Genomic DNA, 27433 nt, shown 5'->3' with positions numbered 1-27433 from the left:
TCACAGTGGGGTGGAGAGAAAGAAACAATAGAATTTTCAATGAGCAAATCTTCAAGTAGGATTGAAAAGGGGGACATGGCAGATTTTTGATGCTCAGCAAGTACCGGAGGAGAGAGGTTACCGGCGTATTTCTCACAGGTATCGTACAGGTCACAGCAGGACTATTTATACAGCTGTTGGCTTCTTTTAATGCATGCGATTGTGACCAAAGCAATTCCTTTCCTGCCTGGAAGTGCTGCTGTGCAGAAACTAGTCCATTGTAACACAGGGCAAAAAAGAAAACAAGAAGCACTACTGATTATTACTTCACAGTATCCCAAAAGAACATGGGATACTGGGGGATGGAAGCAAAGCCTTTCGCTTCAGGGAATCCATGTTTGTCTGAAGCTTCTTCTTCTGGGACCATCATCAAGAACTGCCAGTGGACTAAGAACTCAGAAGACAGCAAATGAAAAGATGGAAGAATGTTTAAAAGTTGTCCTTTAAAAACTCAGGCAGCCCACAGAGAGCGGCAGGGGAAGGGTGAGAAACAAACCTGAGATGCAGGATTCAGATGTCAAAAATTAAACTGTGTCTACGGCACAGTCATTGGGTGATGCACTGTTTCAAAAGTCTCGAACTCAGTGCTGTTATATGAAGTGCCACTCTCTTTAATTTTCCTTGTTCACCAGCAAATGGTTCCGTTGACAAAGGTGATGGAAAGTTAATATTTGCCAAAACCATCACATTAATGTATACCATAGTTATGAATATCTTCCGTCTTATTTCCCCTCCCCTTCTCTTCCATTCTGCTCACTTACATTTTCCCATATGGTGACTTTGGAAAATTCCTCTCTGCACAGAAAAGGACAGGAAATCTCTTTGGGAGGGGGGGTTTGCCTATTTCTCTCCCTTTCTAGTTCTGCTGATCACATCTGGAAAAGATCTGACTTGGGAAAGGGAGAAAGTGTTCAAGCACTCGGAGTGTGTAATTGACATGGCATGAGCAACAGGAGCCTTTGGGGAGGGGGGACGCAAGTGAAACCCTTTTCTCTGGACACGTTAATCTCTATAATCAACAAGCAGAGGTGAGTTGGTTTCAGCACGTTTATTCTGTAACAGCACGAGTCTCAGAGGACAGTGAACAGTTGCTTTGATTTTAGCTACAGCACTTTGAAAACTTGTTCTGCACTGACAACTATTCATAAACTGCTCAGGCTGAACAGAAGTAATATAGGATGTTATAACATCCTGAAAGGCAGAGAACTGTAGGCAGTGGATTCATTGACTATATATTATGCATGTTTAATTGACTTTCCTGGAGGAAGGGGGATTTTAGGAACGCGTGACATTTCCAGATTCTGTTAGGAACATCATTGCTTACCTGATGTTGCAGTGCTGGAGATACAGTAGTTGAAGAGGCAGAAGCTGCTCTTTTAGACCCTGAATAAATCCAGAATATTGTCACCCCTCCAACAGAAACAATCTTATGCATGCTTCCCGTGATCGCTTTTCTTCATTAGGAGTCTCAGTCAAACCTTGGTGGAGTCTTTGCATAACTATGAGATGAGGCCAAAACAAGGCAACAGGCTTTGGATGAGACCTTTATGTAAGAGGCTTTTAAAAATCAGTAAGGTTAGCTTTGAACTGTAAAGAAATATCAAGATATCTTGCAAAGTGTGACTGCCTGCTTTGCACAGGCAAGCAGATGTTTCTTCATCTCAAATGTCTCTCTTTAGTACCATAGCAGCTATTACTTCAAAGCCGGGGGGAGGCAAATAGATTGATGTCAATAGCATGTGAGTCTTTCTTAAGCCATTTCTGCCCAATGTTGCATATATGCAACAGCGACCAAATGTTTATACCTGTGGGTCGCATAAAAATGGGTTAAGTTCAGAGGACTGGACCAGGCAAAATGTTGGGCAAAAATCCAGTTCTTACTCTTACTTCATCTGTATGATTTCTATTCCAACGAATTGCGCCTATTGTCAGAAGAGATTCTCCAACTTTGAAGGCAATGCAGTCACACCAACACTTCATCTGATATGTATAGAAGCACACATATGATTGGCTTATTAGCCCTTTATGTTGTTCATAGCCAGAAAGATACATAGTGTGTCCGGAAGATACTCAGTAGTGGGTGTTGCTATCCCAGCAAAGGAAGTCATTCAAGGTCTGATGATTAAAACTGGATTGTGAACAACAAACAGCTTGGATCTGATTTCTGAGCCTAAAGCCAGAGCAAAATCCTTAACTTTGGGATTGTTCCATTATGTGGAGCAAAAATCTACATGTCAAGAAGCTTTGGGTTAACTATTTACTCTGCCCCATGTTTACAATAAGATGTTTGTGTGATTCATGGTTACTTTCACTTAAAAAAAAATGTTTTCCAAATTCAAATATGATGCTTATAGCATAATCTAAACGCATTTACTCATTCTTTTGTGCAAGGCTTACTTCTATTAGGAAGCATGCTTCTGGTTTCAGCCTAACACATCCAGTATTGTATCAAGGCAACATTTTCTCTTTAGATATGGGTCTATTTCTCAGTACGACTCCTGTAAAACAATACATCTGTCTAATACAGTCACTAATGGCAAACATCAATTACAAATTGTGAAAACATTCCAAGGTTTTGTGGGAGGTTTTAAAAAGGCTTCAGGTAGCCACATCCAAATTCAAATAACTGCTGTAGGGTAACTGTCCCAATTAACGAAGAAAATACAAAGGAGACGTTGTACACATGGTAGGTACTGGAGACTTGTAGGGCAAGGTGAACAGATTCTGAATAGACAATAGAGCTACTGCACCTTAAATAGTGCAGGGAAAGGTGCAACAATATATGAACACGAGAAAGGTTGAGAAAAGCAGTACTTGGTAAACTCGCTCTTTTATGCAACTATTAACGTAGAGAAACTCAGACCACTATGTCAGACCACCTTGGTTTTAGCATAAGTGGCATACATGGGTTTCTCAGGTAGTCACTCAGCAAGGGGTTTGTATTAAATGCCCTCAGCCCTTGTGCTGCCAACCTTTCAAACAAGGATGATAAAGATCCTCAACTCATTGTAACCTTTTCCTGGTTTGTTTCAGTGGAAATGTACCCAATATTCCGATCCCTGTTTCCTGTGCTGTGGCTGTTGGTACTTAGCTCCAGCAGCATTCAAGTTCAGAAGAATGAAGACAGCAACGAATTTCCAGAAAATTCATCTGAATTACTAGATCCAGAACGCAATTCCTTGGCTCCACAATGCCCTAAAAAATGCTCTTGCAACTCAGAAGGAATTGTGGATTGTGGAGGGTTTTCTCTGAAAGAATTTCCAATAGATGTACCAGAAACGACAAGCCACCTTTCCTTGCAGGTAAGAAAAACGAAACAAGAACTGCAAGCTATTTGTGCAGAGGTCAAGTTCACTGTTGCTTTGTCAATGCCTGCAACGATTACCTGTACAGTGTATGGCCAATGGCAGGTGTGTTGTGATTGGTTAAGGGAAACAGCATTAATTAAAATGGTCAGTGATGACTTCTTGGTGGCCAAAAGCAGGCTGAGCAAAACTCTTTCTATTTAGAATGAAGGGCCCCGATGATGGAGAAGCTGAGTTCAGTGGAAGAGCACCTACTTTGCACGCCAAAGGTCCCAGGTTCAATCTCTTGCATCTCTAGATAGCACTGGAAAAGACTCCTGCTTGAAACCCTGGAAAGCTGAATTGCTGCTGCAAGTTACAGTAGGCAACATGGGCCTATATTACATTGTCAGCTCTCACAAGAAGGACAGTCTGCTGCAACTCCCAAAGTGGCATCCACTGTAACCAGTGGGGGAGTTATGGCATATTGAGGCCTTTTCAGGTGAACACTCATTCCCTTTCCCCAGAATAAGCTACTGCCATAGGTCAACTCAGACCTGCATCAGTGATTTCACTCGCGCAAGACCGTGTTGACTAGTGAAGGTGGATTGGACCTGGGAAGGAACTTAGGATTTGGTGGGTGCTGCTGCTATTGAAACCACCCCCTTCCTGAACCAGATCCACCCTCCTCCCCACTCCCATCTCCTCCCTGTTCTGCCACCCCAGCCCCTTTCCCATCCCTACTCACCTGCTTCTGAGTCCCTGCATGCCTTACCTGCACTGTCCTTGGTCCATCATTGTATGGACCTGGCTCTCTGCTCCAGTGATGCTCCTCGCTCCAGTGGTGTTGCATTTGTGATAGTTGTAAAGCACATTATGTAAGTGAAATGCATATTCTAGTGGCCTAACATGCCCTTATTATTATTATTATTATTATTATTATTATTATTATTATTATTATTATTATTATTATTATTATTATTATTATTAACAGTATTTATATACTGCTTTTCAACTAAAAGTTCACAAAGTGGTTTACAGAGAAAAATAAAATTACTAAATGGCTCCCTGTCCCAAAAGGGCTCACAATCTAAAAAGATGCAAAAGAATACCAGCAGACAGCCACTAGAACAGACAGTGCTGGGGTGAAGTGGGCCAGTTACTCTCCCCCCACTTGAAAAAGTGCCTCTTACCCAATTAGCAGGGGTTGGATTGGGCTGTGAAGCTTAGGATTGAGCTGTGAAGCTATTTTGGGTACTTTTCCCCCTAAGATTATATATAGCCAAGAAACCCCTCTTAAAATATCCAAGATTGCTCTCAGTAGTCTCCTGGAGATTGATGCTGAATCCTGGGGACTCCAGACCAATTCTGTAGGTTCAACAGTGGCAACCCTAATCTACATGGACCAATGATCTCTCTCAGTTGAAAGCATTCATGAGTTTCCAAAACAATTTGTTGGGAGGGCCTGGGTGTCCAAAAGAGGGAGAGAAAAATCAAACAAATATTCCTTTGATCCTGGTCCATGTGATTTTTCTTCTCTTATGTTGGCGTCTCTATCTGTTGCAGCACAAGCAAAGGCTTGCTACAGTACCCTACACACAGCTGCTATAGTAACCTATGCACAGTAAGTAGGGCAGGGAGCTGCTGGACAGTGCTGCATTGCAAGCCCATCAAGGAGACACACATTCTTGATATTTAGATTCATGTGAAGATTCTAGGAACTGTTCTTTTGCTTTGATGGGGAGTTTTCTGTAGTGGCTTTAGCTGCTGATAAAATTTTTCTTCTCCTCCAGAACAACCAGATAGAAGAGATCTTTCCAGAAGAGCTTGCACGCCTTTACAGACTAGAAACACTCAACTTGCAAAACAACAGGCTCACGTCCAAAGGTAATGTTCAGGATAGTTTTGAATTGCAGATAACAGCCAACTAGAGCTTGTAGACAGTGAATTAACAGTACATTGTCCCCCAAAGAACAGTCCGTGCAACCTTCAGACAAATCCTTCCCCCCAGCCACTGGACTTGGAAAAACTCTGCTGCAGGTCTTTACTTAGTGCCCTGCCTGGGAACTGCATATAAGCTGCATATTTTACAAAGCCGTTGGTTACCAGCACCAACGTGGAGCCTGAGGGCCAAATCCTATCCAATTTTCCAATGCTGGTGCAGCTGTCCCAATGGAGCATGCACTACATCCTGTGGTGGGGTGGCAGTCCTAGAGGCCTCCTCAAGGTATGGGAACATTTGTTCCCTTACCTCGGGGCTGCATTGCGACTGACCCAGTGCTGGAAAGTAGGACGGGATTGGGCCCTGAATTAGTAGTCAACACAAGCTAGAGGTCACTGGGTGAAAATATATATATATTGTGTACACATAAGTGTACACAAATATTTATTTATAAAAGAACAGCTTTTAAAAAAATAAATGAATGAACCAATGTTACTTTCTTTGCCGGAGAATAAAAAATAGGAAGGCTTTTCACTGTATGAAGTCTAATATTTGCTGTCCAAAAATGCTAACTGAAGGAGAGGGTCTGGCAACTAAACCAAGTGATGAGGTAAAAAAAATAAAGGCATGTTTAGGAAACTCCCAACAGTCCCTAAGGAGTTTCATTATGATTTGCATCCAGTGATTTGGATTCAGAATTGCCTGTTCACTAACTTTCAAAATCAGGAGACCTTCAAAAGCAGTTGTGATCTGGTGCAGGGGTCCACTAGTTAAAAAGAAAAAAGAAAAAAAAGAAAATACTCTAAAATCCCATTGTGCCTGTCCTAGCCTTTGAGATGTCTCAAGCAGCTGATATTTCTAGTCGTTTTGAAAGAAAAACATATTCTTATTATTTGAAGGACTTCCAGAGGAAGTGTTTGAACAACTGGAGAACCTGAATTACCTGTACCTTGCAAATAACCAGGTACGAAACAATGGTTATTGTGAAAGATATTGTCTTTTTATAGAGAGCAATACTGTACATGTGTGTCACCACAGCTGAGAGTGGTTTCAGTACTGTGTTCAGTGGACTGGTAATGTGGTTGAGAAGGAAAGTGACAGGAGCGGCACTGTGGGCTAGAGATACATAACAGTTAACAGATCCATGGCGTTGCATAACCGTAACTGTTAACTGGGGGTGTTTGAAGAGGTTATATAGTAAATGTTTGTCTTTTGAAGAAAAAGGAAGGGTGCTGAGAGGAATAACATGCTTTCATATTCATATTCAGTTTGACTGAAACTGTATACCCTTGTATGTAAGCTGCCGTCATACCCACAGTGTAAGACCTCTTTATTTTGTCTTTTCTTGAGCCAGTTCTCCAAACACTTTTGCCATATAAGGATTCAATAAGTGCTGCAGCATGTATTTTGTTTTAGAAGTGCCCCACTTTGCTTTTAATTTGCCTTGTTGATAGTAAGAGGGGATTTTATGATTGGCTTTCAAGGGAAGTATAATTCAGAAGACTTGAGCACATAATTAAATAAATCCCATCGCTTTCACTTATGCAGTCCAAACCAAAAAGTGATGGTTCATGTCTGAAGTTTTTTTTTACTCCAGAGTCAAAAATAAATAGCCTTCTAAAATGTTGTGGGTCTGGAGAGGGTTCATTGAATTTCCAGGTCACAAACTGCCCTCTTTCATTTCAAAGGAGGGAACCAAGCTGCTGCTAGTTGAAATGAACAGGGAATCTCATTTATGCAGGAGCTCCCTGTGTATGTGAGAGTGTCAGAAAGATGGGTCATGTGGTATATTGACTAAAATGTGGGAAAGTGGCACTTCTGGCATAGAGAATGTTTCTTTATGAATTGTTGTCCAGATATGGCTTGGTTAGTGGCATCACTAGGGTTTGCATCACCCCGTATGGGAGACCAGAATGTAACCCCTATGATGGGCCTCCTCCAATGCAGTGGGTGGGGCAATGCCCTGGGCAGTGGCTGTGGTGATGCACTATCGCCCACCCCCTGCTGGTTTTTTTGGCTATAACGTTTGATAGCCTACAGCAGTTATTTTCAACCTTTTTCATCTCATGGCACACTGGCAAGGCACTAAATTGTCAAGGCACACCATCAGTCTTTGGACAATTGACAAGGCGCACTGTGCTGCCAATGCGGACTCACATCCCCAATAGTCCTAATAATAAATGACCCTCTCCCAAATTCCTGCGGCACACCTGAGGACCATTCACGGCACACCAGTGCGCCATGGCACAATGGTTGAAAATGGCTAATCTAGAGAGATTCTCAAGTGGTTTGTTTCATTGCATTCTGCATGAAAATATGCATTGATGCATGATGATATTATTCAAAAATACCAAGTTTTTTAAAATTTTGGCCAGTCATCCCTCCCCCCATGCGGGTCACCCGGTGTGGTTCGCACCCCCTAGTGATGCCACTGGGCTTGGTTGTCACTAACACATATAAGCAACTCACACTAAAGTGCAGATATGGAGCAATAGGTGTCCTAAATGCAGTGCTTTTGAAAAGACAATTGAGCATCACATAATGAGCAGGATGTTAGGAAAAAGGAAACAGCAAGTACTCCACCCATCCAGCTTTCAACATGTTGAGCTGATCCTTCTGTCTTCCTGGCTACACTCTCACTGCTCCCTATTTCTCCTGACACCCATCTATACTAGTGGCCATACTTGTGAAAGGACCAGCATTTACAGATCAGAAAAGGGGACTTTATTCCATTTTGAAGCTGAGCAATGCAACTCGAGGAAAAGTCCCATTTTCCCAGTGCCCATTGCATTAGTACAGTTGCACATTGAAGATCTGGGTGGCCATCATATTTATAAGGGGAAATGGCTGTAATGCCACTGACTTCTCAAATGCAGACACACTATTGTGACTAAAGTGCAGTATCAAACTTCTCCTCCTCCTATAACATCATGTCCTTTCCTTCCATTTACAGACATTTTCCATGTAACGGTTTTGGCAGTCAGCAAGTCCATAAAAGTAGAACACAAGCCAGGCTGTGACTAATATTCCAGAATGTTTCTGTCCAATTTTTCTTCTCAATGTGATAAAATATTCATGGTTGTTTCCTGATGCTGCTGCATCTGAATAATAAAAGAAAATCTTAGAAAATATTATAGTGAAACATGAACAACATGCAAAAATAGTGTGTTGCTTTGCATATTCCAGACTAGGACAAATATGCTGGGAACTAGGACATGATTGTACACACTGCAGGAGGAGATGCTGTCGCCAAGTCTTGCCTGATTTGTCATCAGTAGGAGGACAGGGATAGGCTGGAGATGTGGAGCTGTCAGATGGCTCATTAGCTGCTTTATAGTTTGTGGACTAGAAAACCACAACTAAAGCTTGGCCACAGTCTGTACCCATGCAAAACAAAAAGAAAATATCTGTTCTCCATGCTAGGAAATCTCAGATTCATCCTAGGAAACAATTTGTGGATTAAGAATATTGTATATACATTTTCAGAAATGATCTTCAGATCTAAATTTTTCTTGCTGATAAATTTTTGACACAATAACATTTAAAAGTTACTTTGTCAAATTCAGTTTCAGGAGGTGTCGCCATGTTAGTTTGCTGTAGCAAAAAACAGCAAGCTGTAGCAAAATACTACAAGCCTCTTGTAGTATATTAAGCACTAATCAATTTAATTGAGTGTAAGATTTCATGGCCTCCAGTCCATTTTATCAGATGTATGGCATGAAATCTTCGGTTCATTCAACTGATGAAGTGGACTGCAGTCCACAAAAACTTATGCTGAAATTAACTGGATAGTCTTTAACCCATTTTTGCCCAGCCCACAAGTGTACACATTTAGTCCCTGTTGCACATATACAACACTGGGCAGAATTGGATTAGGGTGCTACAATGGTCTTGGTTGATTTTGTCACCGTTGGCACTTTATAGCTGCTTTTATTTTCTAAAATACTAAAGCCAACAAGAGCCATACTTGGGAATTTTGTGAAGAAACCACTTTAAACCACATGCATTCAAAATACTGTAAGTAAATTACAGCAAATACTGTAAGCAAATACAAGTTGCCCAAATCCTAAGCAACTTTCCAGCACTGGCACAGCGATGCCAATGGGGCATGTGCTTCATCCTGCAGTTGGGAATGTTTATTCCCTTATCTCGGAGCAGCATTGCCCTTATGTCGGTGCTGTAAAGTGGATTAGGATTGCGCCCTAAAGCATTTTTCTCATGGAGAATTTAGTTGCTTTCATTTCATATCATTTCTGTGATCTGTTCTGCATCACACTAGCACTGAATTGACACAAGATAAATGTTGAATGATAATCATAGGCTGCAATCCGATGGACACTTTACTGGGAGCAAGCCCATAGGATTTATTTCTGCGTAGATATGCATAGACTTGCGCCTAAAGTTGTCCTATGACTTTTCTACATGTTTGTACATTGGAGTAAAGTTCATGAAGCACACCCCTGGCTTTAAAGTGTAGTGTGAGAAGCAGCCCTTAGAAACATTGTGGTCTATTTATGGGACAGCATTCTGCCTGAGGTTTTGGAATTAAAGTGGCAGGGGACCCACCATGTGCTTGTGCTTTTTCATCAGACTTTTACCAGGAAAGGGTAGTGAGCTATTTCTGAAAGGGATTATAAACATGTATTTGCTCTCTGAATCCACTTCTTTCCATTATTAAAAAAAAACAAAAAAGAAAGAAAATCTCCCAATCCAAACAAAGCCCCTTCCAGGCACACTGAAGCAAAAGCTTAACTGCAGTGATTACTCATATTAGCGAGAAAGACAGAAATCCTCATGGATGTAAGGCAGATCATTTGAGGCTCTGCTGTGTTAACATTTCCTGTTTGAAACAAATGGCCTGATAATATTCCTCTTCCAAAGCTGACAGTGGTGGCTGTGGAAGCAGTCTGTCTCCTGCAATGTTATCGCCCCTCCCCTCAGGCTTAATCTTTGTTTTTCAGCTCATGGTGGCTCCAAAATTCCTGCCAAGTACGTTGATCAGCGCAGATTTTGCAGCCAATAACCTCACTAAGATTTACGAGCTCACATTTGGACAGAAGCCAAACCTGAGGTAAAGAAAGGGATTAACAAGAGGCAAATGGGGTGGGGAAGGTATGGGGTGGGGAAAGTATGGCTGCTTTTATTAATCAAGATACATCCAAACATACATAAACTTTGTTGTTCACTGTGACTTAGCATCACTTGTAGTTTGCCATACTATCTTAGTTTAAGAAAAAGGCATTTTAGAACTCTTTTAAATGGGTGTGTGAAGCTCTGCTGTCCTGCAGTACAATAGCAGGAAGAGCGGCTTGAGATCCTTTGGGTGGCCACACTGCCCCTGCTTGTCACCTGACTGTCTGAAAGCTGCCCTCCAGCACCAAGAGCTTCCCTCCATGGCCCAGTAAAAGAGGGAGGATTGCAAATGGGAGTTTCTTGTTGGTTGGTGTAGCATTTTTTAGAATTGCTATGTGGATGGCCACAGAGCCAATTGTCAATAAGTTATTGGGCTTTTGTGGCTTGATATGGATCACTCTTTCCACACAGTTGGTCTTTGTTTCTAGCAAAGGATCTAAGCTCTGGTTATTCTTGGAGAAATGGCATGGAGAGCAGTTAACACAAGTCAAAATGGAAGCTCATATGCTATGGATTGAAAGAGAAACTTGTTTTCAGCAAGCTATGCAAAATGATCAAGCAGCCTTGTTCCCAATCTGATTCTCTTTTTTTTTTCTTTTTTTTTTTTGCGGTAGGTCAGTGTACCTCCACAACAATAAACTGGAAGATGCTGGATTACCTGAGAGCATGTTCAATGGATCTGACAACGTGGAGGTCTTGATCATGTCCAGCAATTTCTTAAAATACGTTCCAAAGAATCTGCCACCAGCACTGTATAAACTGCATCTAAAGGTAAGAGTTTCCAGTTCAGGTTTTTGTATGTCTGAAATTCAGGCTTTGCTGAGTGGATTCCTTTCAATTCACTGCTCTTGTTGGTTTGTTGATAGAATGTCTAAACCAGACTCCTTGCCCAAAGGCACCCAAGAAGCACGTTAAAGCTACAAGTGCAATTCATAAATCCAGTATTACAATCCAATTCTGCTCCAAAAAAAGCATTCACAGTGGCAATAGCACCAACCAGCAATAAAATTAGTAGACAGCATTGAACAAATCCAAATAATACCTTTTACTCAGCCACTGGAAAAAGCTTTTCTGGAAATTGTTTTTCTTTGCTTGCTGGTAGGTGCAGTTAGGGAGATTGCTAGACACATCACCACTGGAAAGTGATTTCCTAGTATTGGGGACTAGCAGTAAAGGCTGAGGCTGCAATCCTATACACACTTTCCTGGAGTAAGCCCCATTGAACACAATGGAACTTACTTCTGAGTAGGCATACTTAGGCTTGTGCTGTGAGCTCTTTGCTAGTATTGCCAATTGATCAGAACAGTGGTTCACCAATGTTTTAGGCCAGGACCCACTTCTGAGACTGACAATCTGGCCGGGACCCACTGGAAGTGATGTCATCGACCTGGAAGTGATGTCATGACCGGAAGTGACATAATCAAACAGGAAGTGCCATCATTGTTATGCCAGAGCCTGAAGTGATGTCATCAAGCAGGAAGTGACATCACCATTCTCACCTAGGAACTCAAATTGCAAATGATAAAATATTGCAGCTCAGAAGCTTTGTCCAATTCTCCTCTCCCCCCCTCCCTCCCGCTACCAATGACTTCTCAGATCATAGTAAGCCACAAATTAAAAGTCAGGCTCAGAAAACTGTGTCTTGCTCAGTATAACTAGAAAAGCCAAACAAACAGCAGGCTGCAAAGAAAGCCCAAGGAAGGACTGTTGCCTGCCTTGCATTTCAGAGACCATTCTTTGCAACAGATGCATCTTCCCACATATATCTCTAAACAACGTCATCAACCAGTCTCTTAGAGTTGTATTGCATACTATGCACATGCTGTATTAACAGGACAATCCATGTCTGCTCAAAAGGAAGCCCTGCTGTGTAAAGTTGGGCTTACTCCTTACTCCCAGGAAAGCGTGCATAGTAATGCAGTCTAAGGGTATGGGGACAGAGGGATGAGAAGGGCTGGAGGGCAGGGTTCAGTTGTTGCAGAGGTGGGGGGGTTTGAAAGAACCAGAAAGAAAGAGAGAGGGGAGGCAAAGGGGTGGGCAGATAAAGGTCACCAACATGGACCATTCAGCATCACACTGCAGCTCCAACTTTTGTGAGTGCACATTCCCCCCATCAATTTGCTTAAGAAAAAGAAAAAAGATCAACTTGCAGTCTGACTGCCCCATTTGAAGTGAGTCAGTCTATTGTTCCTATTCCAGAAGCCAAATTGAAAAGCAGCCAAGTAATATTTGAATCCACAGTAGGCTATTTACACTTCCCCTCAGTGGAGGAAAGATGAGGTCAAACTATATTAAATAAATAGTTGTATTTTGTATCTGTGTGATCCACCCGTGTGAGCCACCTTACTTGGGAGTAAGTCCCACTGAACTCAGAGTAGGGCTTGCTTCTGAGTAGGCTTCCGAGTAGATCTGCATAGGATTTGTAGTGGCTCAATGGGAAGTTAATCAGGAAGGGAGGGGGTGGCAGGGGCCTCCCTTTGTTATTCCAAGGAGCAGAGAAATGGCAAAGAGACCCCCCACCCTGCAATGACCAAGGAGGCACACTTGGACCAAGGACACTTGGAGGCACTTGGTGTCCTGTTGCTGCAAGTAATAACTAAGGCAGGCAGGGTGACTCTGCACTGCCTGGGAAGGTGAAAGGAGGGAGGCAGGTCCCTCAGACTTCTGGAATAATCAAGGGGGGAAGATTAGCCATTCAACAAAAGGGCTTTGCCAGCCCCTCCCAAGGACTGCTGCAAGTAATGAAAGAAGCCTTGGAAGGGAAGCAAGGAAGAGGTCCTGCTGCCCTGAATAATTGAGGGAGAGACCAATGAACACAGAGTGCCTGCCTTACCAGGCACAAACAAAAGCACAGCATGCAGCCCACTGCTACATGGAGAAGCACACGCTCTCCTCCACGCTCACAGAGACTAGGCGGGCACAGCCTCGCTCTTTTGCCTCTAGGCCTGTGCCTGCCGCTCTTTTGCTCCTGGGTGGAGCTTACTGCAACAGCTTCAAAGGTGGAGCCATTTTGCCAGGCTCCAGTTTCCAAGATGGCGGTGCCCACCGCAATTGCCAGGTTCCAAGATGGTGGCTCAGACCTTCTTGGGACCCATGTGACATCAGATCGCGACGCACAGTTTGAGAAACCCTGGATCAGAAGATAGTCTGGTTGTGGTTTATTTTATGCTTACAGGACCAGGTGCCAGAAAAGCAAAGGCTGTTTTTGTCCTAATTTTTTAAAAGTTCTGTATAGTATGTGAATTGATAACTTTTGTGTTAGACTTTATCGCCCTGGCTATTGGGAGTGGGTCACCAACACTGCCGCCATTTGGAGTGGGGGGGGGGGTTCCAAAATGGCCACCGCTGGCATGCTGGTTGTGCCTACGTGTATGACAGCAGAACATCTGTTCTTCTTTTATAAAGTTTAGTTAGGATGGCATGATCCCAGGACTTGGGCTAGTCTAGGATGTAGGAGCTGCTATTTAGGCCCCAATCCTAGGCATGCCTACTCAAAAGTAAGTTCCACTGTAGTTAATGGGGCTTAACTCCCAGGTAAGTGCAGATGCGATTACAGCCTTAAATTGTTAAAATACCAGACAGCCACTTCGGAAAAGTGAAACTGTAGGATTGCCACACTTGCCCACCAACCCACACACTAGTAGTGAAAGCTGTTGGGAGAGGGCATACAGTATACTGGAACATTTAGGAAACAAAGAAAATATAGAATGGAAGGGGTTAGTGAGAACTTTAGGTTGACCTTAGTAACTGCTTATGCTGCTTTAGCCTTGTACTTTGAGGGCCATTTACTTACTTACTTACTTACTTACTTATTTACATTTGTGCCTTCCTTTCCCCTTATGTTTAAGATGTCCAAAGTGGCAAAAACATAAAAATTAATACAATAAATCAACAGTATGCTAATATTTTAGAATGAAGAGGCTCATGCTCTGCCTTTCCTGTCTGTCTTCCAACAGAATAACAAACTGGAGAAGATACCCAAAGGAGCCTTCAGTGAGCTCTTGGGTCTCAGAGAACTGTATTTGCAGAACAACAGATTGACCAATGAAGGCATGGACAATGAGACCTTCTGGTGAGCATATTTCAACTATATTTCTTTTTGTCCTACAATAAAAATGGTCATCTCCAGTCAATCTATTAAAGGTCTGAATTCTGAGAGGAAGCCAACAATCCTATGCACACTGATTTGGGAGTAAACCCCATTGAATATGCATTGGATTAGAGTCCTATGGACAGGCACATTTCTTTTTTATTTTTATTTTCCAAAAACAAATATAAACAAACTCACATAACAGACTTCACTACACACCAAAAAAGGGGGTGCAGGAAATCATATATCATTATCACATATCACTAAAACTAATAAATCATTACATATCTTAATCAGTTTCCTCTTCTAAATTTACCTCTTAATATAATTTTTCATTCATCATTTATCTATTATATCATATCATAGTATATATGTAATACAATCATCTAAATCCCTATCATATATTTCTAAAACTTCATTTTCAGCCAAGCATAGAATAATTCCATTGCTCAATTTGGTGTCAGTTTTTGTTGTTGATCCAAATTTTCTGAAAACCTGTCCATTTCCACCACATTCATTATTTTCTCTATTAATTCAACTTTTACTGGTATTTTACAATCCTTCCAATATCTAACATATAAAATCCTCGCTACAATTAAAATCTTAATAATACACATCTTTTTCTTTATCTATAACATCTAAAAGTATACTTTTTTAAAAAAAGTGTTGCTCTAATAAATTTTATATTATGCTTCCAGATCTATTATGATCCCATTAATCTATTATATTATGCTCCCATTAATCTATTATGATATTATGGCCTATACTTTGTGCCCATTTTATCATACATTGTTTTACTATTTCTTCTTGTATCTCAAAATCCAATATAAAAATATACACTTTTTAAAGTATATTTTTCTTTTGTTTCTAGCAATAGTCTATCAAATGGCATCTGTTCCATATATAAATGTAATAAATAAGAACCTGTATAAAACTGGGCAAGAGAGAAACTCTGATATAAGGAGCTGCCAAGTTATACTGAGACACGCCAAGCCAATCTACTATTGTTAAGAAATCTGCTAGAAGTCTTTTCTAGCACTGCTTCCTGAGGTTAACTGGACAAGCCAAGCTTTGAACCTGGGATATTAAACAAGGGAACATGTGCTGTGCCTCAGCTGTGTGCCCAAGAATGGACCTATAGCTCTGCGTCTCACAGTACTCATCATAGGTCATTGATTTCTGTGCTCAGTGGTTAGGAAACATGGAGGCAGAGGCTAGATAATTTTATATATAATGGTTATATCTAAAGAAAGTCATGGCTAAACATCTCATTGAAATCAATGAGACATTTTAGTTGTGATGGATGTAAATCTCGTTAATTTCAATAGGACTTAGGAATCCAGACTTTCTTTAAGTATTGTCATTCCTTGTTAAAGAAAATCTTATTCTAACTGGGAGTATTCCCTTTCTGTTTTTCCAAGCAAACTCTCAAGCCTTGAGTACCTGGATTTGTCCAGCAATAATCTTTCCCAAATTCCAAGTGGTTTACCTCGAAACATTGTCCTTCTCCACCTAGAGAAGAATGCAATTAAATCCATTGGTAGGGATGTCTTGACCCAGATCAAGAACCTGGAATACCTCTTGCTACACAATAACAAATTGAAAGCCCGTGGGATCCATTCACAGGCTTTCCAGGGTCTGAAGAAGTTACATACTGTCCACTTGTACAACAATCAGCTGGAAAGGATCCCCAGTGGATTGCCCAGGCGGGTGAAAACGCTTATGATTCTGCACAACCAGATCTCAGAAATTAGTAGGAATGATTTTGCTACCACATATTTTCTGGAGGAGCTAAACCTGAGTTACAATAAGATCACCAGTCCACGGATTCATCGGGAAGCCTTTCGCAAGTTGAGGCTGTTGAAATCCTTGGATTTGTCTGGCAATAACCTCCACACCTTGCCTTATGGCTTCCCAAAGAACCTACAGAACTTGAAGTTGAAAGTTAATGAGATTAGCTTCATTCCCAAGAGGACATTATCTGGGATGACAAAACTGCAGGAGCTGTATCTGAGCAACAACAAACTGAAAATTGGTTCAATTTACAGTGGATCATGGAAGGATCTCATCAGTCTGAAGGTACAAGCACATCCATAAGTGTCTAAATCAGATCAGTGATATGATGTGATACTTTCAAATAGGCATAGCCATACAGGAAAAAAATTTAAATGGCTGAACAAATGTTAGCAATAGGAAGGAAATTATGTAACTAGGGTAGATGTTAAAATGCAAAAGGTACTGCTTATGAAGAATTTGAATGTGAAATTTTGTGTTATTTCATTGCAGAATTTGGAGATTTGGTGAAAAGGGGGGAGTAATGATCAGTGGTGTCGCTAGGTGGTGCAGGGGTACGGGTCGCACCAGGTGACGCGCACAGAGGGGTGATACCACTACTGGCCAAAAATTTTTAAATCTTGGTATTTTCAAATAATATCCACAACACATCATACGTCATTCAATGCATTTTTTCATGCAGAGCACAATGGAATCAACCTCGCTGAAATATCTGTATTTATCAAAAGTTACAGCCAAAACATCAGCAGGGTCTGGGCAATGGTGCAGCACCATGCCCTCAGCCCAGGGCATTGCCCTACCCACTGCATGGGAGGAGGTCCAATATGGGGGTGATGCATTGGCCTCCCATACCAGGTGACATCAACCCAAGTGACGCCACTGGTAATAAGCATGTGAAGCATGTTAGGATGCAAAAAAATAAAAACGGTGGAATGGAATTACAAAGAAGCAAACAGTTGTACTGTTAGAATTTGGAACAACAGGTCAGAATTTTAAAAGAGAGATTTTAAAGGCCAGTTTGCTTTACATGAGGCAATGCAATGCTTTCGTGCAAATGAAGGTTATTGTACAAGTTTCATATTTCATATTTGGAGCTGGTCTGGGCGTTATGGACTTCAGTGAAAGCAGTGAGCACAAAGCTGAGCTTGCAAATCTCTGGTCCAGGGTTAGCACCAAATATGTAACTCTGAATTGATGCAGAGCATTGGATCATGCTTCCCTGTTTGTGAACCTCAGACCTGAAGATGCTCCAACTATCTTAATAACAGTATTTCAGGCAAGCAATAAGATATTCAGGTGACACCGAGCTTAACTAGTATCAGCTTGAAACAGTTCCTTTATTGGATTTGGTAGTAGCTAGCCCCTTTTCACATAGGTGAGATTCGTGGATGTACAACAAGCAACCACTACTGAAAGCCCCACTCTGTTGAAACGTAGAAGAATTAGGTCACAATCCTATCCAACTTTCCAGCTCCGATGCAGCTACAATGCAGCCCCAAGGTAAGGGAACAAATGCTCCCATACCTTGAGGAGGTCTATGTGACTGCCCCCCCACCACAAGATGCAGCGCATGCCCCATTGATATAGTTGCACCAGCCCTGGAAAATTGGATAGGATTGGGCTCTTAGTGGGTTTAGTTTTGAGCCAGGGTTTCCACAACATTTTTGCATTTAATTGAAGGATATTTTTCACAAAATAATACTACACTTAAATGGCATTTTCAAAATGTTGACTGGTTATTTTATTTTAATTCCTGAATATTAAAATGAGATTCATTAAATGAATACTTTGTATAAACAAAATATGTACCAAAAATAGTAACATTTTCAAAGCTATTTTGCTTTTGCTTGTGGGACAGCATTGTATTTTTAGCATTCACACCCTTTGGAAAATCAATTTGGATATCCTCTTGTGCTTTTATAACAAATCAGCTATATTGCATGGAGACCTGAAGACAAGAAAGCAGGAATAAGAGAAACACTATTAATGCGAAGAACATCTAAAGGCCAAACTCCACAATACATATTAAGCCCATAATTACTTGATGTGCCTTTAACACAGGAAGTGAAGCAGAAGTGTCCCTTTTTATAAATGAATGCAGGAGAGCCTGATGTGGCTTGGGACTGCAGAACGGAAAGTTAATATTTTGTGCTCTGTTGCTTTCTTGCCAAATCTCTCTCTCTCTCTCTCAGAGAAGCAGGTAGAACTGCTTTGGAGGGAAAAAGCTGCTTTGTGAGAATCTTTGGCAGGAAAGTACTCAGAAAAACTAAGTCTTAATTTCGATTATGTGTTTGATCACTGCTGGTTTTTTTGTAAAAAGGGTATTACCAAGCTCCAGCTCACTTCTTGTGTCAAGCTGGGCAGTTAATGATAGACTTAATGCAATGTGTAGTTTGGCCCTCATTGTCTTTTGCGGTATATAACTGTTATTCTTACATTCAAAAAATTGCATTCAGCCCATAGCTTTGTCATTTACTGAGTAAAGCTGCTGACATAATGTTCTATACATGATGCTTGAGAGTTTTTTGCACCTATGACACTTTTATGTCTAAAGGTATCCCATGTATTTTACTTGTCGGACAGCGCAATCCTAACTTGTGCTGGAACAGGCAAACCAGTGGGCCTGTGCTGTATCAAGTCTGGGGCTGTCTGAGGCTCAGCCCGAGGCAAGGGGAAACTTTTCCCCTTATTGCGGGGAGAGCCACAGCAGCCCCAATGGGTGTACTCAGTTCTGGGCCTTCTCATGGAGTAGCACAAATCCAATCAGCCTGGGACTGCCCTGGTCACCCAGGAATGAGGTCGGAATTCAGCGTAACCACCGGGTCCTGACCCTGCCTCCCGCTTCCTGCTCTCTTGCCCACCCCTGGGAATGCCCACCGCCCACCCTAAAACACGTCCCTCCCGCCTCCTCCCCACAAGCTCAGCCAGCATGAACTCACCTCTTCCTGGGGCCCGCGATGGTGATAAATACTGATATTCTATTGCCCTCCATTTTATTGCTAAAAAACAAAAAATTCCATAGTTCAAATGTTGTGGAACTACATTCCTAGCCCAGTGTAATCCACTCATGTGAATACATTAATTGAATATTTTGTGGTCTGACTCATGAAGTACTTATGAGAACAGAAAAGCTTTTCAGGAATGTTATGAATGTCTGGAACCTGGCATCGTTTCCATTCATTTATTTTCAAAAAATATATTCAGTTAGATTTATGGGTGAGAAGGGATCTAATGAAATGTTTAGAGACAGTAGAATATCCTACAGTCAAATCTTATTTATGACAAGCTTCATGCTTTGGTGACTACAGGTGTGTGTGCGTGTGTGCGTGCGCGCGCGCGAGAGATTTTCTTCAAAATATGTTGCTCCTAATCCAAGCTTCTCTAGCTCATGTGCTGGTGAAGTTGTTTTCAGTTGGCTCTAAGCATGAGTATCATTCATGCACAGTCCTTGCCTACAGCACTTGCCCTGTAGTGGTGTTTTCCAACATGCTATCCTAGAGCAATCACCCTAGGAAGTCTGTGTGCTATGCATGTACCTGGTACCAGCTTGAAAGGGTTTTCCCACTGCTGCTGGCAATGAAGACACCAGGTTCTGGGTGTGGTGGTCACAGAGGATGCTGGGGAATTGGAGAACAACTTCAGACTGAAGCTATGTCTGGCTTTTGTGAAGTCTGTATTGCTTTTGATGGTTGCTTGTAAACTTCAGCTGGTACAGAATCTAGTTGTCCTTCAATCTAAAACTGGATGGTCGGTGGGAGCTCTTTACCAGTGGTGCTCCTGGAGGGTATGTTTTGCAGGCGCCTCAACGTGCCATGTAAGTGGCCCTTCCCCCTCACCTTAGGAGCCATTCTGGGACGCAAGAGCAACCTGGAGATGTCTCCTCTGTGTTGCTCTGACCACCTGGAATGGCTTAGGAGTCAAGAGAGGGATGCCACTTACATGGTGCGTTGAGGCGCCCACACAACTTACTGTTTTGCCCTCCCTCTGCAAATGCCACTGCTCTTTACACCAATATGCCAGCATCTGCACTGAATCTTGTGTTGCCCTCCTGTAAAAATTTGTTGAGAATGTCCTTCCAGTTTTGAGTTCAGAAACAAGTATCATATGGAGAGGCATTCTTGGTGGCTCCTCCTGAAGATCCACCAAGGTTTGAACATCTTTTGGAAGCATTGTATAACTTTTTCGTTGGACCTGGCTTTCAGTACCTTTGGTTAAAATGGAAGCAATGAAGGCCTTTATGTATACAGGTCAGGCCTTCTCATCAGCTGTTCGACCACTCGCGAATTTGACTCAATGCAGATGGCCACCAAGGACGAGAAGGGCCCTGTCAATCTTTTAAATAATGAAAAGCATCCCTTTAAATAGTGGTTTTAAAACCAGTTTTCTTACCATTGTAGAGAGGCAGGCAGGCAGTCTCCAGGGATTAGAATAGCTATTTGCAGGTCGCACTGAGATAGCGGCCCCTTCCCTTGGCCCTGGGTCACCCCAAAATGCAACATGGAAGCATTTTATCACTTCTGCATTGCATTCTTCAGTGCACCAGTGCCAAGGGAGTGAGTCGCTTGCCCTGGCACGACCTGAAAATAGCTGTTCTAATCCCTGGAAACTGCCTGCCTGCTGCTCTACAATGATAAGAAAAGAGATTTTTAGACTATTAATGGGATGCTTTAAAAAAAACTTTTTAAAAGTGGATTTGACTATCTGGAGTTTTCAGCATCTGCAGGGGTTCTGGGAATGGAACCCCTGCAGATGCTGAGGGTGGACTATATAAAAATAATACTGACCATTAATAAAATGTCTCTGACACTAGTCTCTGTACAATAATTCAGCTAAAAGAAACAAACTTTGCAGGTTTGCTAACCATAAAATGTCCTAGTGGTTATTTAATAGGGGTGTGTGTGTGTGTGTGTGTGTATGTGTATATATATATAAATAATTCCACTCCAGGCTGAGAGGCTAAAAATAGTAAATATATTAATAATTAAAATTAATAAATATATTAACAAATACTGCCATGAGTTTTCTTATTGCCTTTTAACTGCCTCTGCTTCTCTTGGTTCCACCTGGGACCAAAGGCAAAAGCGTCCAAATGGCATGTTCAGCTGGAAGCCAAAGTGCAGTTTTTCATCGACACACAGTTTGGGTGATTTCCAGCCCCGTTTTTCCAGAGCCAAAATACTGAATGATCTTTGTGCAAAGGCCTGAACTTCTGGCTGATTACCTCTTCCCATGACTAGTCTTTTAGGGATTAGCCTTTGCTAGCTTGAATCTTAGCTCATTCGTTGTGGAATTTACTCTAGATAACAGGGGCATATTACTAATTTTTTAAAGAAATATTTTAGCTCCTTTTTAAAAACAATAAAAGTAGTGTGCAAATTTAAATAAGTACTAAATAGCAGTCAAAAACTATGCTCAGTAATGTGTACAAAGCCTACACTGCATTTCATCATAACCTGGAATTAAAAAGGCTTATGTACTTAGGAGCAAGTCCCACTGATCTCAGACTTACTTCCAAGTAAAGTAGAATCTTCTATAATGTTCCTTCTTCTCTAAGAAGTTGCAAGTTTGTTAATTACTTTCTCTTCCTGAGCCACCTCATAAGCACAGGAAGTAGAGATAGCATAAGAAAGCAGAGAGGAAGGTAATAACTGTGCTTGAAGAACATATACTGTATCAGCTTTCACTTGGGACACCTCCCCACTGGAAGTAGCAGAAAGTACTGCTACTCCACCGTAGAGGGATGGGCAGTTGTGACATCACCACACAAGTAGACCAATCCTCTCCCTCTGCTCTGTGCCCTATTTGCATGAGCAAACATTAGGAGCTTGAAATGCCAAGTTGCCCCATGCTGCAGTTTCAGCAATTACAGCAGTTACTGTTCCACCAGTCAGGTAGCTTTAAAAAACTCAGACTCCTGCCAGAACAAACCTACAACACCTGGGGCCAAGAGTAAGAAAAATTAGGCAAGCCAGCCAAGAAATAAAGCTGGAACTGCAATGCACCTAAGCAATAGGATTGCCAAATGACTGAAGCTTGTGCTGAAGATTTATTTTTCATCCCAATGTAATACTGGAAATTCCTGGAGGCCCTGCTGAACTGCTTTCAGCAGTCATATAAGGACTGGTGCTGATTGTCACAAGTTTCCAGGACACTTTGGAGGGTTGGCAGCCCTATCAGCCAAACACTACAGCCCATCTCCATGGCGACATTTGAATACATGCATCAAATATTTGGTGTTCATCTCATGCACATGGCCATAAGGGAAGGGTGTAGCTGCATTAGGCCTTGGAGGGAGCTTGAAGTAATGATACAGGCGAGGTAGTGGATTGATGCAGGAGTCCAAAGGGATAGAGAGAGGGAGAAAGCAGGGACCAAGGGAAATCAAGATGGACCAAAGCCAGCTGGAAAGGTTAGGGATGTCATGTCATTCACCTACACTCTGCTATGTGATTTGGGCCAAGTGAATTAACCCAGCACTGTCTTTACATCAAGCCAGCCTCTCAACACCTTTCTCCCCTTCCCCCACCTTAGACTGGGAAAAACCAGGGCTACAGACCTGTATTAAGAGCCAGGGCAGACAGCTGTATATAACATTGCTTAATAAACCTGATTTGTTATTGGCACCTGTGTGTGACCTGAATTCAAACAGACAAGATAAGCTACAGTATGCTTATATGGCCACATTTCCCACCATTTTGTGATCATCTCATTAGTAGCATATAATTGGAAGATCCAGGTTCAAATCCCCTCTCAGTCATGAAGCTTCCTGGGTGACCTTGGGCCAGTCACTTTCTCTCAGCCTCACCTGGTTGTTGTGAAGGAGGGGAGCAGCTGTGTACACAGCTCCGAGTTCTTTGAAAATAAATAAATAAATAAATAAATAGATAAATAAAAAATTAATTGTTTATTCCACCCTCCCCTCCAAAAGCACATGAGGTTTATTTTAATGTTCTATATAATCAGCCTGGCCTTTAAAAACATCAAAATGAAAGTTGTGAACTATTTCCATTAATGCTCTGCTGTCCATCCTTTCATGCAGACTTTAGATATGGCTGGCAATCAACTGACTTCTATTCCATCGGATTTGCCGGAATCGCTGGAATACCTATACCTCCAGAACAACAAGATCACCATCGTGCAGGAGGATGCCTTTGAATCCACACCCAACTTAAAGGGAATTTATCTCAGGTTTGTAGCCCAAGCAAAAAGCAGTCTTTCCTGAGGTGCCTCTGTCATAGATCAGGGTTCACAGTTACTTTGGGGTTACAATCCTGTACCGACTTTCTCAGGAGTAACCCCTAGTGAACACAATAGGACTTACTTCTGAGTAGAAATGTATAGGATTGCACTCTGGGTCACTTAAAGTTTGGGGCATACCTGTGGGATTTAATAATTTTAAATGGTATTATTGTATTTATTTTACAGCCCTGTCTTTTGTTCCCTTATCCAGGGATAAGTCTTTGCAGTGTGGAAGGGTCTACTCAGAACTGCATTAGCAAATTCACTGGCAGGTCTCCATGGATCTGATCTGGGAAAAGGGCTAGGATTTGGTGGCTGCTGCTGCCACCGCCACTGAATCTGCCCCCTTCCTGGACCCAATCCTCTCTTTAGCCTCCCCATCAATGCCTTGTTTGCCCTCCCCTGCCCCATCACTACCTCCTTCCACTCTCTCCCCACTCTATACTGCCTCCACCCATCCTACCTGCCTCAGGGTACAGAGTAAGACCCTCCAGCAGCACTGTTCATGCACTGCTGGAATGCCTTTTACAACTGCCGTAAGGTACTCACCACCAGCAGAATGATCATTCTGCTAGTGACAGGTCCAAACAGGTTTGGGCAATTTGACATGTATATGCAGACTACTATACTATATCACAGACTGCTTTGGAAGGTCCTCTCAGTTTCAAAAGCAGTTGGCTCTGTGGCATGTGGAGATGCTGTTTGAGTAATACAAGCCCAAAGGTTTAATAATGATATTACTATTCCAGGGCTCTCCATACTCTGGCCTGCTGGCTGGATCTGGTGCACAACTGGATCCATTTTCCCGGTGAATAGTGCTTACCGTTCTGTCAGGGAGCCAGTTCTGTGCCACCGATCTCCCCAAAACCGCACCCCGGTCAGCAGCTTCTGGGTTCTATTACCCCAGCAGCCATTGCACCCAGATTACCAGGCAGGGCCAGGGTGCAGTTTTGGGGAGCTTGGCAGTGCAGAACAGCAGCTCCCTGGCAGAAGGTAAGCACCGTTGGCACCTTTCCTTTGCCGGTGTGCAGCAGTCTCCAGTTTGAAGACTGTTTTACTGTTCTATGACTTTTTGAGTCCAAACCATGTTCTTTCTTCTTCCCAGTCCATGTCCAATTTCATGACACTATACCTTCTCCCTGTCCCTTTTTTCTCCCCAAGCTAAACAGCCCCTGATCATTTTGGTTGCTTTTCTTTACAAGGTGTAAAGTTCTTTGCACCTTTCCCCACTATATTCTTTTGGCAATGGGACAAACAGAAGTGCACTTCTATCTGCATTGCATACATGCTTGCCTCATTTCTATCAGGGATCTACACTCATGTCTGGCTACCTAGCATTACTCCTGTCACTAATCTGCACAAACTATCTAGTTTCTCTCCAGTGTTAGAGAACAATAGAAAGAGGTATCAGATGAGAGCACTTTATCTCTCACTTTATTAACTGAGCTAATTAAGAGAGCTCAGTTATCATATGGCCAGATAAGGAGCTGAGTGTGATCAGGCCTTATGTTTGACACCCTGGATTTGCAGATGAGAGTTGGTTTCTAGATTGAGTAGGAGGCTAAGCACCTGAAGGACTAGAACAGGTGGTGGCTACCTAAGGTAATTAGGAGATGAGTGTCAGTGATTGGGAAGGCATTGAAACTAGGAACAGGTCAACTGAGAGTCCTTGGGAAGGTATGTAATGAGTTTTCCTATTCCTTGAATCCTTATTTACATATTGTGACTCCAGGATCGTATTTGTTCCAATGATCAATCCATAGCAAAAGGGGGAGGGGTCTTGGCTATTCAATAGGTATGCATATACATCTGCATGTGTATTAAAGTGCATGCGCATTAATGTGTATTAATCTACATGCGCATTAAAATGTCTGTAAATTGGGAGAATTCATGAGTATGAGATTACCATAGCTTCCATGAATAATATGGTTGGAAGTGAAACCAAAATACTGGAATATGAGCAGGGGAAAAAAAGCAAATGGCACTGATGATTCTCATTCCTTACATTTCAAAGGCATCTTGGTTTAGGGTCTGGTAGATCTCTGGAAGTGCATTAATGAATATGTTTCTCATATTTGCATTAATAGGAAAATCAAAAGATTGGGTTCTAACACCAAAGATACTTTCTTTTTATCTTTAAGGTTTAACAAGATTGCATTCAGTGCAGTAAGAGAAAGCACCTTCCAAAGACTAAAGCACCTGCAGGTGTTGGACATTGAAGGAAACTTTGAATTCAGTGACCCACTGAAGGATGGGGATCGTTCAGAAGAGGAAATGGGGGAGGAGGAAGAAGTGGAAGAAGAAGAACAGGAAGTAGGGGGAAAATGAAGATAAACTGTGATTGAACGAAGCATATCAACATGGTAGAAAATTACTTTCAATGCTTTTGTAGGGGAGCATACCAGCTATACTCTATCTTTTGGGAGAATCCTAGCCCAAAAATTTTAGTACAAAAATGCATTTATGCCCCAATCCTGTGGAGTTGTTCAGTTGGCAGACAAATATCTAGCATGGGGCATAAATTAGTGTTATTGATGTTGTCCTGATATTTTTTCTTTTATAGCAGAAATAATGCTGTTTTGCTACTCAGGAAAAAAAAAAGGGAGAAAAATGCAAAGAAATAATAATTAAAAATCTTCCCAACCCACTCTTGGAGAATGGAGGCTGACTAAAAAGGGGTAATTCATCATATTTATCCCCCAGTGTGTAGAGCAGCTGTGTAGAGCATCCAAAGACAGCGTGCCAAATGTTGCCCCCCTGCACCTGATGAGGTATGAGTACCAGCCTCTGCTCACTCTCCAGTGTTCTAGCCCAGCACTCTTTCCCCCGCCATATTGTTATATGGGAGGTTGTCTCTAAATTTCAAAGCAGAGTATACCCTTTTAAAAGAAAGATAAGTTTCTAGCTGTTTTCCAACAGGGGGCAGGCTTTATAAAACCTGGATAAATGAAACCCTAACTAGCTGTTTTGATTCTTTGCTTAAACGTGTTGCATTTTCAGCAGTAGTTGCCATGTCAAGCTCATGAACCATTTCTGATTTCATGTTTTGTAGGAAACCATTCAGCAAAGCCACATGTATCTCTGTGTTTATATAACTGTAACTTATCTGTATCTCTATAGATATACACAGAGCACTTAGTGAAATTGTAGTGAATTACATTCAGGTGGTTGGCTCATGTGATGCTTGGCAAGGCCAGTTGAAGACAATCTTCTAAATGTGAGGGAAAGGCCCCCAGGTATCATCTCACATCTTCTACTTCTTCTTCTCCAAGTACCTCCTGGATCATAAGGGATTTGGGGGGAATTTGCAAAAGCTGGCTTTTGTTTCCCTTCTTTTGCTTGTCCTATGGTTTTCATCTGTGAAAAAGTGAGACTTTTTACAATGAATGCCCCAGCACAGCATTTAAATCAATCCCTGTACTCACTGATGACAGAAGGGGACAGCACTCTGTGTCCTTACATTTGTAGAACAATTGGAGGCATCACTCTTGACCATCGACCAGCAGTAAGACCAACTCACCACATTGGACAGTTCAGTCTCTCTTGGTTCAGTTGAGTATGTATATTTGGATTTAAAAAGAAATATTAATTACGGCTGGATCCCATTTATAATTTATCCCCATTTCCAAAGCCTGCAATATGCATCCACCTTTATGAAGGTTTAAAATATCAAATTATTCTGTGTTGTGGAAATAAAAATATATTTTTGCTTTTGAGAGTTTTATCAAACTTTCTGTGTGTGGGTGGTGGTGGTAAGCCTCTGAGGTGCAGACAGGTTTTCTTGGAGCTTCACTAGCAAAATCACTGGTGCAGGTCTGCATGGACCTGGGTTTGGGTCTGAGCAGAGAGTTTAGATTTGGTGGATGCCACAGTCACTGAACCATCCACCTTCCTGAACCTGATCTGCCCTCC

At 41.9% G+C, this 27433-nt stretch overlaps 1 protein-coding gene across 1 annotated transcript; it reads left to right on the top strand.

Annotated features, from left to right (window-relative positions):
* The first annotated feature begins 69 nt into the window (after window positions 1-69).
* PODN (podocan) lies at window positions 70-27237 on the top strand. Its single transcript, XM_066624997.1, has 10 exons — window positions 70-138; window positions 3073-3341; window positions 5117-5210; window positions 6165-6229; window positions 10227-10336; window positions 11013-11169; window positions 14355-14470; window positions 15910-16567; window positions 23322-23470; window positions 25663-27237. The coding sequence occupies exons 1-10, from the start codon at window positions 90-92 to the stop codon at window positions 25847-25849; spliced, it is 1854 nt and encodes a 617-aa protein (XP_066481094.1). The 5' UTR covers window positions 70-89; the 3' UTR covers window positions 25850-27237.
* Window positions 27238-27433: the final 196 nt, after the last annotated feature.

This window comes from Tiliqua scincoides, chromosome 4 (assembly GCF_035046505.1).
Source record: "Tiliqua scincoides isolate rTilSci1 chromosome 4, rTilSci1.hap2, whole genome shotgun sequence".
NCBI classification, from domain to species: domain Eukaryota; kingdom Metazoa; phylum Chordata; class Lepidosauria; order Squamata; family Scincidae; genus Tiliqua; species Tiliqua scincoides.
Note: the sequence above shows the minus strand (reverse complement) of the source record. Positions and strands in the feature narration are given on the sequence as shown.

Coding starts and splice junctions, on each gene's coding strand:
- PODN (XM_066624997.1), top strand. CDS start 90: ATGCTCAGCAAGTACCGGAGGAGAGAGGTTACCGGCGTATTTCTCACA. Junction 3,342..5,116: donor CAAGCCACCTTTCCTTGCAG/GTAAGAAAAACG, acceptor CTTCTCCTCCAG/AACAACCAGATAGAAGAGAT. Junction 14,471..15,909: donor ATGGACAATGAGACCTTCTG/GTGAGCATATTT, acceptor TGTTTTTCCAAG/CAAACTCTCAAGCCTTGAGT.